Source organism: Gossypium raimondii, chromosome 4 (genome assembly GCF_025698545.1).
Source record: "Gossypium raimondii isolate GPD5lz chromosome 4, ASM2569854v1, whole genome shotgun sequence".
Classification (NCBI taxonomy): Eukaryota; Viridiplantae; Streptophyta; class Magnoliopsida; order Malvales; family Malvaceae; genus Gossypium; species Gossypium raimondii.
Window position 1 is genome coordinate 33545395 of NC_068568.1, and position 13158 is coordinate 33558552.

The 13158-nt window shown below is 34.8% G+C and overlaps 1 protein-coding gene across 4 annotated transcripts; it reads left to right on the plus strand.

Moving 5' to 3' along the window:
- The first annotated feature begins 313 nt into the window (after positions 1-313).
- On the plus strand, positions 314-9338 carry LOC105780289 (uncharacterized). Of its 4 annotated transcripts, XM_012604522.2 has the most exons (13): positions 314-443; positions 653-968; positions 1083-1171; positions 1627-1735; positions 2692-2759; positions 3723-3800; positions 6170-6234; positions 7352-7418; positions 7529-7711; positions 8343-8399; positions 8707-8802; positions 8903-9045; positions 9117-9338. In XM_012604522.2, the coding sequence occupies exons 2-12, from the start codon at positions 656-658 to the stop codon at positions 9041-9043; spliced, it is 1266 nt and encodes a 421-aa protein (XP_012459976.1). In that variant the 5' UTR covers positions 314-443; positions 653-655; the 3' UTR covers positions 9044-9045; positions 9117-9338. The 4 variants fall into 4 exon arrangements, with proteins under 4 accessions (XP_012459976.1, XP_052485484.1, XP_052485486.1 ...); XM_052629524.1 differs by having other exon boundaries at positions 8903-9338; XM_052629526.1 differs by lacking the exon at positions 314-443 and having other exon boundaries at positions 488-968; positions 1086-1171; positions 8903-9338.
- The last annotated feature ends 3820 nt before the right edge of the window (positions 9339-13158 follow it).

The following is a 13158-nucleotide window of genomic DNA, read 5'->3' on the forward strand; positions in this document are numbered from 1 at the left end:
TAGCTATTTTCAATTAAAAGCTTGGTTAGTTATTTGAGAAAATTTACTATTTTGAATATTTTTTGAAAGATTGAATGAACAAAATCAAATCTTAGTTGAGTTAAATTTTGAACTTGAGAAATACATATTTTTTAACGTTTCATTCTTTTTCTAATTTAAAAATAAAAATATAATTTCACCTTATAAAAATATTGATACTAATTAAAATCAAATAGTTACGATTTTTAATTTATAAATAGAATGTCATAATAAATATATTTAATTATTACTTAAATTGAAAGTGAATAAAATCAGATAATTTTTGCAGCTTCTTACAATCCACTTTTAAGAGTTAAGACACGAAAAAAATAAAAAGAGAGATAAAAGGAACAGAGAACGAAGAAAGGCAAATTTCATTAAAACGGCAACGCTTTAGAAGGGTTTTAGCATCTTCTTCATCTCTGGTATTCTCCCTTTTATTTCATCCCTTCCTTGTTACTGTATTTTATTTATTTGTTGTTTCATTGGTGTTTTAAAAGTTCAAATCTTAAAAATCATCGGCAAATAAAATAAAGATGGAGCTTTCAGCTTTTTATAATGAAAACCCAGATTCATTATGATCTGAGTTTTCTTTATTTTTGCTTATCAAGTGACTTTTCATTTTTTTGGGTAGAAAATGGAAAACCCAGAAGCAAATCATCTTCCTGAGGTGGATTCATTACCAGATGGCTTTGTTGAGAGTCCTACAGATTCATTGGCTCCAAAAACTCCAATTTTGGAACAAGAAAAGCCTTTGCAATCTGATTATAAAGAAGAGGATTTAGTTTCCACCGAGTTTGGAGCAGGCAAGGGCCAAAAGCAAATAACATTTCCAGTTCCATTGTCTGAAGGGGACAGTTTTAATGGTTCTTTGGGCTCTGTAGATGGTAAATTAGAATGCACTGAGGTGAAAGTTGATCTTGAAGGGGAGTATCAAAGTATAGAAAGATGTAAATTTTCTTAAATTTCAATTTGTTTATGAAATTTTGTCTTTCCATAAATGAAACTCAGGTAGATTCTCCCCCCCCCCCCCTCTTTCAGTGCTCATCGGTTGATTTTTGCAGCAGTTGAAGGTGTATCAGAAGCAACTTTGACTCCTTTGAAAGAAACATCTTCATCAGAAAGTGTCAATACGCTGAAAGATAAAAAACCAGTTAGTATATCATAGTGCATTACTAAGTTCTTGCAAATTCTTATGCTTTTGTGTAGTTTGGTATGCGCATTGACTTGAGTAATGGTATTTATTGCTTATTTATATGGAAAGCATATTTTGTCTCCTTGCTATACTGAGAATAATGCCTGATTAGTTAGTATGTCTTGTCTGGATTATAATCCTTATAGCAGTTCATAAGGATTACAATAAGATAATCGGTTTTAGGAATTTGAATGTTTCACTATGTTAGTCTATTTCACAAAGTGTTTCTAGATATCTCCATTCTTTTTTAATTGCTTTTTTATGTTGGATAAGCTCCTGAGTTGCAACATTGATAGTTTATAACTATACTAAGTTGCTTTGGTTTCAAGAATGTGATAGTCTGTTCACTGAGTTATGTTTGGTTTATTCAGAGGTTATTTTCACTAGTCTTAATTGTGCTGTTTATTCCTCAGGAAACCACCGGAACAAAATGCAAGAATGCAAAACGTACATTCAAATCTGAAAAGGAATTCCTTGAATTCTCTTTGAAATATCAACAAATTGTTGCAGAAAGAGATGCAGGTAAGTTGAAATAACATTTATGATGTCCAAAAAGTCTTTGTCATTTATTGCTATGAGCACATTCGCCTAATTGCCTAAGACTCTTTCAAGTTTTACCTAACACTTTTAGATCGGATGCTAGTTTCTGCCTAGTGCTATAGCCTTATGAGTCTTGGATATGGATATGTGTCGAACACAGGTATGGTCAGATTTTTCCATCTGTATGAGGATCCTTGGAGGTCATATCTCCATATCCATGTGGACATGAGTTTTAGATATAGTTACTTCAACCAAAATGAAGAGTTGGAGTGATGTAGGCTACAGGCCAGACACATGCAGTTTCTGCATGTTAGGTGTCAGAAACTTGAAGAATGAATAAGTTAAGATTCATATATCCAATGAAGAAATTGAAAATCAGTTGGTTCATTTGGTCACTTCGGTTTGCCATGGAATGAGGTTGGTGATAACTGTTATGATTTCTCTCAAAAGATTATAACCATCTAGCTTACTATAGTGCTGACTTAAACAAATAAATTTTAACCTAACGTTGTCTCTTGGAAAGAGTTATTATTGTATGAGTTGTTTTGCAGTTAAGTGTTACAGAGGTTCTTCTTTTCTTTTGTGGTATTGAAGAGAAAAGTCTTTGACTTCTCTCTCCTTGTTTGTTCTTTTCCTCTAGGTTGTTTCAACACTTTGTTTTTCTTGAAGTACCTATGTTTGAAGTTCGTGTCCAGCCCATACTAGGACATGGCCACATGGGTATGGGAATATGATCCTCCAAGGATCCTCTAAATACATGAAAATCTTGAAAAAAATGGAACATATCCATGTCCGACACTCAAACCATAGTCCTAGCAATGTAGCTTTTCCTTGAAAACTTTGACCAGCTGAACTTTGAAGCTATAGGTGAATGTTATCTTTAGCTTCATGGCAGATTAATTTTTGTTTCTTCCCTTTTGCTTTGCCTTTGTCTGTAGCTATTGCTGTTCGAGATAAACTTGAATCACTTTGTAGGGAGTTACAACGTCAAAACAAAATGTTAATGGTATGCTTTTCTTTGGATTTTTTTATCAATTTTTGATTAATGACATTTGACATTTCGTATTTGTTCTTGATGCACTTTGTTCCTAGTATTTTTGGGCTTTGGATAATGTTACATGTTGCAGATTAGCCTTCAAATTTGTCCCCTTTTCTTATCCTTCCTCTTTTCTGGTTTGGGTCATTTACCCTGCCATCAAAGATACCATGTTGCTAAATTTCAGAGAGAGGGTGGTAGAGTAAGCAGCTAAAATGCAGAAACGTAGGAACCCTCATACTAGGTTAAACGAAAGTGTACTTAATTTTGAAAAGGCCATCAAAGATACCATGTAGATAAATTTTCGAGAGGGGGTGAGAGTAATCTGCTAAAATATAGAAACGTAGGAACCCTCATGCTAGGCTAAACGAAGTGTATTTAGTTTTGTAAAGGCCATTGTTGACAACCAACACTTAGTTTTGGATACGAATACATGTTCTACATGGGTGTGTTCGATTCTTTTTCAAGTTTTTCCATCTTTGGAAGGTCCTTGGAGGCTCATATCCTCCTACCTATGCCCATGTGCATTGGATACCAGTACTTAAAGAATAATTAAGATGTAGCCTTGCACAATCATGGGTTGTGATTCTTTTTTTTCAATTTCACATGACCAGATATAAAATGAAATAAATAAAAATTCTCAACTACTCTTTCTTGGTAAAGTTGTTCATACAAATTTTATAGTAGTACTTGCAGTGATAAAACTTTATATAGTATTTGTATAACAATTTTGCAGAATGGGAAAAGCGCCTTTCCTTTATTTTACTGTTCATAATGTCTATTCTACATTTTGATATATTAAAGAGATCATTGATCACCATTTCTGTTTTAAAATCTTCAACTTCCATGACAAATTTCTGCTTTGTAACTTCCAAGCTATTTGTTTGACTTTCTTTTTATGAAAACACTGATGATTTGTTTGTGATTTTGCAGGACGAATGCAAACGGGTATCGACCGAAGGACAGAACTTAAGATTAGATTTATCAGCCAGGTTCCAGGATGCAATCAAGGTTTAATGACCATATTTTGATGTAGGCGGACTTATATAAGAGCTCATCCTTGATTTTATCGTCCAACATTTTAGATAGCATATAACTATGAGGAGATTTATGATACAACTCTTTCACTAAGTATGATTGATCCTGAAACATGGGCTTAAATAAGTAACATACTGATATGGACGCTTTTATTGCAATAGGAATTTTAGTTTTATTTATTTATTATATCAGGTTTTATTAAGAGTTTTAGTTTTACTTATTTTATCTATTATATTAGGTTTTTGTTTCCTTCATAAACTCTAAGTTAGGAATTATATTTTATGTCAATTAGGACTCTTTCCTTTGTTATTAACAGTGTATAAAAGGCTGCCAATATGAAATAAAGAGGCAAGCAACTATTCTATAAAATAGAAATGTTATTTTGAGAAGGGGTTCAGTAAAGGACGAATGTGCCTTTTGAGTAACCATAGGTTGAAGCAAGAATTCTTTCTCGTCTAGACCTATGACTAGATCCTACGCCAAGGCGCATCCCAACTTGGTATCTGAGCCAGCTGTCATGGGTGACGAAAAGACTTTGACAGCCAAGCTGGAGGCTTTCATGGAACAAATGGCTACAAGGCAACAAGCATTAGAGGAGCAGGTGGCAATATTATCTCTTTCGGTCCAAAAGATAACAAAAGGAGATTCAGAGAAGAATAATGAAGAACAGGGCAGTAGCGGAGGTAGGACAAGGAATTTAGACTTGCAACACGGTGGGTGCATGGTGCCACGATACTCTAAGATGGAATTTCCCACTTATGATGGTGTTGGAAATCCTTTAGGGTGGTTGAAAAGATGCGAAATATTTTTTGGCAATCAACGAACTAACGAAGAAGACAAAGTAAGCTTAGCATCATTCCATTTTTTAGGAGAGGCACAATTGTGGTTTGATCAAATGGAAGAAGAGGAGGCAAATCTTGATTGGGGGTGCTTCAAAGAGTGTTGTCATGTAAGGTTTGGACCACTTATGAGTAATAACCCCTTGGGAGAACTTGCCAACTTGAAACAACCTGGGACTGTAGAGGAATATCAACCCAATTTCAATCACTATTGGCTAGGACTACTGATCTTAAACCTCGACAACAAGTAAACCTCTTTACTGCCGGGTTGATAGAGGAACTTAGAATTGATATTGAGATGTAACAACCGGAAAACCTTGGAGTTGCAATGAATATGGCTCGAACATTGGAATGTAAACAAAATGTCTCTTCCAAACTGTCATCTCGAGCCATCCTGAATTGGCCAACTTCCCAAAACATTGGCAGCAATTCAATCATTCCAACAACTAAGAGCATTGCAAAGGGAGGGGGACAAACAACAGAACCAATAGGGAACAACGGCAAAATAGGTTCTTCTGCACCATTTATTAAGAGATTGACATAGACAGAAATGGCGGAAAGAAGGGCTAAAGGATGTGTTATAACTATGACGAGTCTTATTCCATGGGACACAAATGTAAAAGGTTATTTTGGATAGAAGTACCAGATGTTGAAGGCAAGCAAGATGATGATGAGATAGATGATTTTGGATAAATTCTGAAGTTTATTCTGAATTTGAGCTTGAGGATAAGCTCAACTCCGAGGAGGGGAGTAATGATATGGACACTTTTATTGCAATAGGAATTTTAGTTTTATTTATTTATTATATCAGGTTTTATTAAGAGTTTTAGTTTTACTTATTTTCTCTATTATATTAGATTTTTGTTTCCTTCATAAACTCTAAGTTAGGGATTCTATTTTATGTCAATTAAGACTCTTTCCTTTGTCATTAACCTCCTATAAAAGGCTGCCAATATGAAATAAAGAGCAAGCAGTTATTCTATAAAAAAGAAACATTATTTTGAGAGGGGGTTCAGTCAAGGACGAATCTGCCTTTTGAATAACCATAGGTCGAAGCAAGAATTCTTTCTCGTTTAGACCTGTGACTAGATCCTATGCCAAGGCACATACCACATACATGTAGCATAGATCAATGGAGTTGATATGCCAAAAGCTAGAGAAATGGAAATTTGAAAAGTCATCTATTAGTTGAAGCAAGAGTTGGAACTTCATCTATTGTTGGATGAATACTTCACAATGATTCCATTTTAGCATATCACTATAGAATTATGATATTTCAGCTCTTTGAAGTCTCACTTTCTGTGATTTTGTGTGCTTGTACGTGTATCTGTGTTTTCTTCCTGACTCTTCAGTTTTAGCATGAAAGGAAATGTAAATATTTCCTCAACATCTGTATAACATCCTGAGAAACCTTATTCTAGTAGTCTAACTTTAGTTCTTTTTCCCCATTTTAACATATTTTATGAGTAACTTCTTAAGGGTTTTGTTTTTGATTTTTTTTAGGACGTGAGCAATAAGCTGGAAGAGCAGAAGGATGAATGTCTATCTCAACTGAAGGAGAATGAGATGTAAGAGCCTGGAAATGCTTGTCTACATCTTATATGTTTTTCCTATGTTGCTCAGACTCTTTGAGTTTTTTTTAGGTACTGGTGTTTGACACCTTTTTTTGACATGGGAATGGAGATATGACTCTCCGAAGACTCTCCAAATAATACATGAAATGCTTAGAAAAATTGAACATACTTGTGTTGGACACGTACACGTATCCAACACTTGTACGTACATGAGTCTAAGTAACATAGCAATTTTTCTTCGTGATTGGTAACATCTAAATACACCAAGGATGTGCTTGTGTTTTTGGTAGGGTGGAAAATTGGAAGGATGGATAGAGGAGGGTGGAATAGCAGAAAGAAAAATAAATGTTAGGTGTGTTTGATAGGAGAGAAAAGTGAGATGAGAGCAATAGGAAAGATGATTTTCTCCATGCTTGTTCGCAGAAACAAATCACTCTAAATTGACAAGAAAAGAGAAAATGAAGAGATGCAAATCATGTTGCACATTACAGGATTGTCGATATTTAACCTTTTCATCTCACCTTACAAAGGTTAAATATAAATTTTGTTTTTCTTTACCAAGCCATGTATGGAGGAGAACTTTTTGTTTTTTTCTCTCAACTTTTCCATATTTCCTACCTATATTTACTCGAACTTGGGAGTGATTTGAACTTGGTTATATTCCCTTGTCTTTTATTTTTCTTTTCATGCATTTGGAGGACCATTGTAAGACATTATTTTCATATCCATGTTCTGATATGCATCGGACATGGGTGCTTTAAGAAAAATGAAGAGTTGAAGCAACATAGTTTCCTTCAAAGCACACTGTTGAAAAAAAAAAAAGTATTTTCCATCTTTTCACTTTTGTTCTCCAATTTTCTATCCACTCTACAAAGCAAACTCTGAAAGTTATTTGAATGACCATGTTGCATCTATTCTGCATTCCGAATTTTTGAAAATTTCCAAGTTAGAATCTTTAATTTGAGCTTTTGATCTTTCTTACATTAGTAGTTCCCGATATGTTGGATATTTTGAGTAAAATTTCATAGAATTTAAAGCATCATCCTCACCTATATTGTTTTAGTGCTTGTTCTTCATAATTAATTGAAATTTTGGAATTCTTCATGTATAGGTTAAGAAATAAGTTGAAGGAGTTTGCTGATCAATGTGCCCTCGCTGAACAGCAATACGCACTGAAGGTATAGATTCAGATTTCCTGGTATATCTAAGGAATTCTCTCTCGAAATAATAATTGGTTCCCATTGTCGAGGACTGAACTTACTTTCACTGTTTTGGATTTTTGATACAGCTAAAGCAGAAAACACTAGAACTGCAACTTGCCAATCTGAAAATTAAACAACATGAAGAGAAATTGGTCGAGGAACAAGCGCAGATGAAAGTATACGCAGAACAAGTGTCGCAGTTATTGGCTACTGAAAAGAATTTACGCTTGCAATTGGCGGCTGATGGAGAAAAATTCCAACAGTTTCAGGTTCGACTCTTCCCGTGTCATTTATTGTATTGGTTTTGTTGGCATTTGTTCTCTTTTAGGTTGATGAATATAATATTCTGTTCCGAGTGCTTGAGTCCTTTGTATTGGATGGCTTGATGGATAATCCATCAGTTCAGAGGACTTATTCTCCTACTTTTTTACGGTAATTGACTATGTTCTTGTACTCGGATGTAACTAAGTGTTGGATATAAGTATATGTCCGACACGGATCTCTCATATTTTTCTAAGCTTTTTCATGTATTTTGATAGTTTGGAACCTTTCATTCTCGCCTACGTAATGCCAAAATTATGGCATAATAATTTAGTAGAAGGCTACAATCTAAGCACCATTGATGATGGAAAAAGTTGTGGACGTTTGAAGTGCTATTATCTACAGAACAGTTGGGGAATGCTTTTTTGATACCTTTCTCGAGTGACTAAGGGATAAACCAACCGTCTTTATGTTTGAGGTGTTTTGCTTTGGAAGTGCTTCAACCTCACCATTGAATGCATTTATCAGACATTCTCTGCATATTAACTGTCTAGAGGCCGCAATGCCGAAGCCAGATTAGTATTTCCAGTGTTGCTTGAAGGATAATCGTACCTATCTCATTATCTTTGTGATTTGCAGGATGCATTGTTTAAGAGCAACGAGGTCTTTGAAACATTTAAGCAAGAGATTGAGAAGGTACACGTGCCTTAATCTTTGAGAGTCATACATTTCAAATTTTCCTGTTGCTCCATTTTATGATAGCTGGTCACTTGGGCCTGTCAGACATGGGCAGGGTGTATGATATGGGTATCTTCAATATTTTTGAAGATTTTCTTATGTTTGGAGGGTTCGTGGAGGATCATATCTCCTTACTCATGTCCAAATATGCATTGGACCCGAGTGCTGGAAAACGGGTACTTAGAAAAAAGAAGTAAAGAATTGGGTTTTATTATGAATTATGTAGAAGTTAATGACTATTTCCGTTTTTTGTATGTAAAAGTAGATGGCAAAATCGATAAAGGAACTGGAGAAAGAAAATGCATTCATGAAGAGCAAATGTGAGAAATCAGATGTTACACTTATAGAACTAGTGGAAGAGGTATGATTGACATATATGAATTTTAAAGCTTTCAGTCTTTGGAACTTATCATGTATTTGAAGAAGTGGGTCCTGAGAACTTATTCTTTGGATCTGAGTAGCGGGAGCAAATGAAGAAACAATTACAGAAGACAAAGAATCAGAAAGATAAGCTTGAATCATTGTGTCGATCGCTTCAAGCCGAGAGGAAGCAGGGTTCTGCTGCAGGCAATAGCTCCTCTGACCACCCGGTCACAGATTAAAGGTAAACTTATATTTAACCAAAAAATATATATATTTGTGATTAATATCAAAAAATATTATCGTATTGTCTAGATAAGTGGAGCCACGGAAGAAAGTTGTGGTAATGGAGTGTAGCATCCCACCCAGCAATTATTATTGTATTATATATAACTTGTATGTCTTTCATTGTAAGGATATTTATGTCAATTTTCTGTCAACTTTCATTTTGAGCTAACAAGTGTTCTTTTAATCCAATATGAAAGCAATACGCTCTGATTTTGCATGCTTTAATAATAAAGCATTTTGGAATCTTTATTTGATTGATTTCGTGTTATATTTAAATCAGATAAATCAGATATAATTCAATTATAAAAGGGTAAATTGCACCGTTAGTTACTAAACTATGGGTAAGTTTTCAATTTGATTATTTAACTAAAAAAGTTGTAATTTGGTCATTAAACTATTCAAAAGTTTTTGTTTAAGTTATCGCGATGTCAAAAGAGATGTTATGACTTGTATCAATTGAAAGCTTTTATTTATTTGTTTATTTATTATCCTTTGTGATTTTTTCATGAAATAATTTTAGATATCATAAATTTGCAGATTAAAATTCAAATATTTTTTATCTCGAAATTGACCGTCGATCAATGTGGAACTAAGATATATTTTTCTAGATAGATATCGGTTCAAAACACTTAAAAATATTAACAACACATTGACTTAAATAAAATTTTTGAATAGTTTAGTAATTTAAATGGAAATTTTGAATAGTTTAATGATAAAGTTATAATTTAGTGATTAATAGTGTAGTTTATTGATTATAAAAAGTTTATAAAATCCTTTTCTTTTAAAAAACAACAAAAATTATTGTAAGGGTTTTTATATTTTTTTAATAGTTCATATAATTGTTTTAAAAAAAGAAAAATATTTTAAATTATAGTAGCAAGGGTTAAAAAAATATGTATTTAAAACAAGCTATCATCACTGGTTTTGAAGGAGATCAACCTTTACCCTTTAGAAAGCCTTAAGCGGCCTGGTTTACCACTTTTGGTGGACTTGGAAAGAGCCACAAAAAGAGTTAAGAATAAAAAAGAGGTGGAGAATGGTGATAGTGAGAATCAAGAGATGGGGGATGGATCTAAAACCTTGAAAGCCTCTTTTAAGGAAATGTGAATGAGTAACACCAAAACTTGTGGAGGAGATGATGTTAGTTTGGAGGGTGAAGATATTTTCCTTTTAGAAGATGATGTGTAAGTGACAATGGAAGGACTGTATCTTGAGATCAATTTCTCTAAAAGGGTGCATGGGTTGATTGATCAAACTACGTGTCAGACGGTTATTGTTCGACTCCTTGTTGTGCTATCGGTTACAAAGCTCTAGTTACTAGATTCAAAAGCATGTGGAAAATTTCTGGTGGTTTCTAGATTGTCGATCTAGACAATGATTACTTTCTTGTCAAGTTCTCTAAATTGGAATATTATGGACGTGTGTTGTCGAGGGGTTCTTGGATGATCTATGGTCAATAATTGGTGGTGTTGCGAGATGGCCAACCGTGCAACAGCTAGTACAAGTGACAGACAATCCAAGTGCAAGCCAAAGTGGTAGATAACCTAAGCGGAAGAATATTGGTGGATTGTCCAAGTGAGAATAAGCTTGCGGGAACATAAGCTACGAAGAGCTTGGCATATTGATCACATGCAAAGTATATCCGCGAAGTATGCTTGCAAATTGTATTCGCAGATTCATGAAAATATTTTGGTGCATGTTGCACAAGTTATGTTACATGTGTTTGATAAAACCAATCTTGGTAGGATTTTTTTATGTATTTAGGTGCTGGATGACATGTTTAGGTTTTGTACAAGTTTTTATATTTTTAAGATTGTATTAGTGGGATTAGTTGAGTTTTGTTATGAATCAACTAATATATATTGTATTACTTGTATTTGAAAAACTGATTTGATGAAATATGGTAAGTCAAATTGGATTTGCTAATTCTTTATTTTAGCTTTCTTTGTTCATAACTCCAACAATTAGTATCGAGAGCCATTGATCTTTAAGGGCCATTTCTCTTTTATGTTTATGCAAAAATGTCTTTAACAAGTTTTCCACCTCCTCCACCACCCGTGTTCAATGGTGAAAACTATTATATTTGGGTAGTAAAGATGAAGACCTACCTTCAGGCTTTTGACTTGTGGAAGGTAGTGAATGCCAATATTGAGTCACCACCGTTGAGGGCGAATCCCACCATAGCACAAATTAGACAGCATAATGATGATTGTGCTAAGAAGTACAAGGCGATGTTGTGCATACAAAGTGGTGTTTCATATGTGATATTCACTAAGATTATGACCTGTAAGACTCCAAAAGAAGCTTGGGATAAACTAAGGGAGGAGTTTTAGGGTCAAACAAGACCAGACAACAACAACTTATTAATCTCAGAAGAGATTTTGAGAACTTGAAGATGATGGAGGTTGAAACAGTGAAGCAAAATGGAGACATGATAATGGTAGTGGTCAACAACATTAGATTGCTTGGAGACCATGTAACACCTTCAACCCAATCCGGATCTCGGGTGTTATGCTCTCTTACTGTCTTTAATTAAACTTGTTAATACAAAATTTTCAAACTTATACATCTTATTAAGTTATGATGCCCAATCAACAAATCATCTGAGTGTACAATGTATACTTACAACCATTTAACAAAACTTTTCACCCAACAAAAACTTAAAAGTACAAATATATATATGACACTTATCTTGCCCGTAAACGATAACACTGGCAACGCTTATTTGGCCAACACATTTTATCTACATTGCTAGGCTTGCGAATAGTTTACCTAGCCTAATCACAGTATTCTTATCATACTCAAACACACCGCCTCACTCGCTCTGTATGCATAATAACCCAACATGCCCCTCCTTGGGTGTAGCCTTGGCGTCTTCCCTCCTGGCTTAGCCTCGATCAATTTACTTGTGACATAAGAACACAGAGGTAAGTTCAATAGAACTTAGTGAGTAAGCTCTCATTTACTTGAGTCTCATCTGAGAACTCTTTTATCAAACTTATTATCTTTTATTCTTCAACTTAACTCTAAGGGATACATCCCCTACATTCTATTCATTATACCATGGGTGCCACGCTTATTACTGAGGTCATATCTTGCCTTTCATATCTTCTGTACCACTCTCGTGTTCCTCGTCTTATTCTTCCATGGTTCCTTAACCATTCTCATTGCAGAGGGCCTTTCAAACATAATGTTCTAGGTTTGCCACATACTCTAGCACACTCTGGTCTCGTTATTCTTACCATGTACTATATTGGCTTAGCCATAACACATCTTACGGAGCTTTTCTTTCAGAGTTTGTCATACTTATTGTTCCTTCAGAAGACTTCGTATGTCGCTTTATCAAACTTCACCATGGGTTTCTTTCTTTTTGTTCAAAGTTCGCCATAGAGGTGTTTCTTTCAAATGGTTTCTGCAAGGTTCATTCTTTAGATGGCGTCACGAAGGCATTCCTTTTTAGAGATAGCCACAAAGGCTTCCGTATCTAGAGATTGCCACAAGTGCGTTATTTAAGAGGTTCACCACGAAGGCTTACCTTTCTAGAGTTTTTCCAAAAATGCTATCTTTTAATAGGTTCACCACAAAGGCTTGCGTTTCGAGAGTTTTGCCACAAAGGTTATCCTTTAACAGGTTCGCCACCAATGCTTACCTTTCCAAAATTTTACCATAAAGGCTGTCCTTTTTCTTGTGTTTTAAATGATAGGGATTTTCCAAAACTCACACTTAGTGAGGTTTGCCATTCATCATTCTGAGACAGACAGAAAACCATGTTAGGTAATAACCTTCCTTTAGTCCTTCCCATATGATGCCATAACCCACCAGTTATGGTCTTACACGATATGATTTTCTTTCCATATGATGCCATAACGCACCAGTTTACGGTCTTACATGATATGGTCCTTTTGCACCATGGTTATGGACTTGTCCTTTTAGAGATTCGTGTTTTCAGTCTCGACAGACCTTTTTGAAGACTCTTGAGGCGGACACAGACTCATTATGCATCGACTCACTCATGACAAACATTCTTATGCTTACCAGACACACATGCACTTCCTACCAGACTCATTCT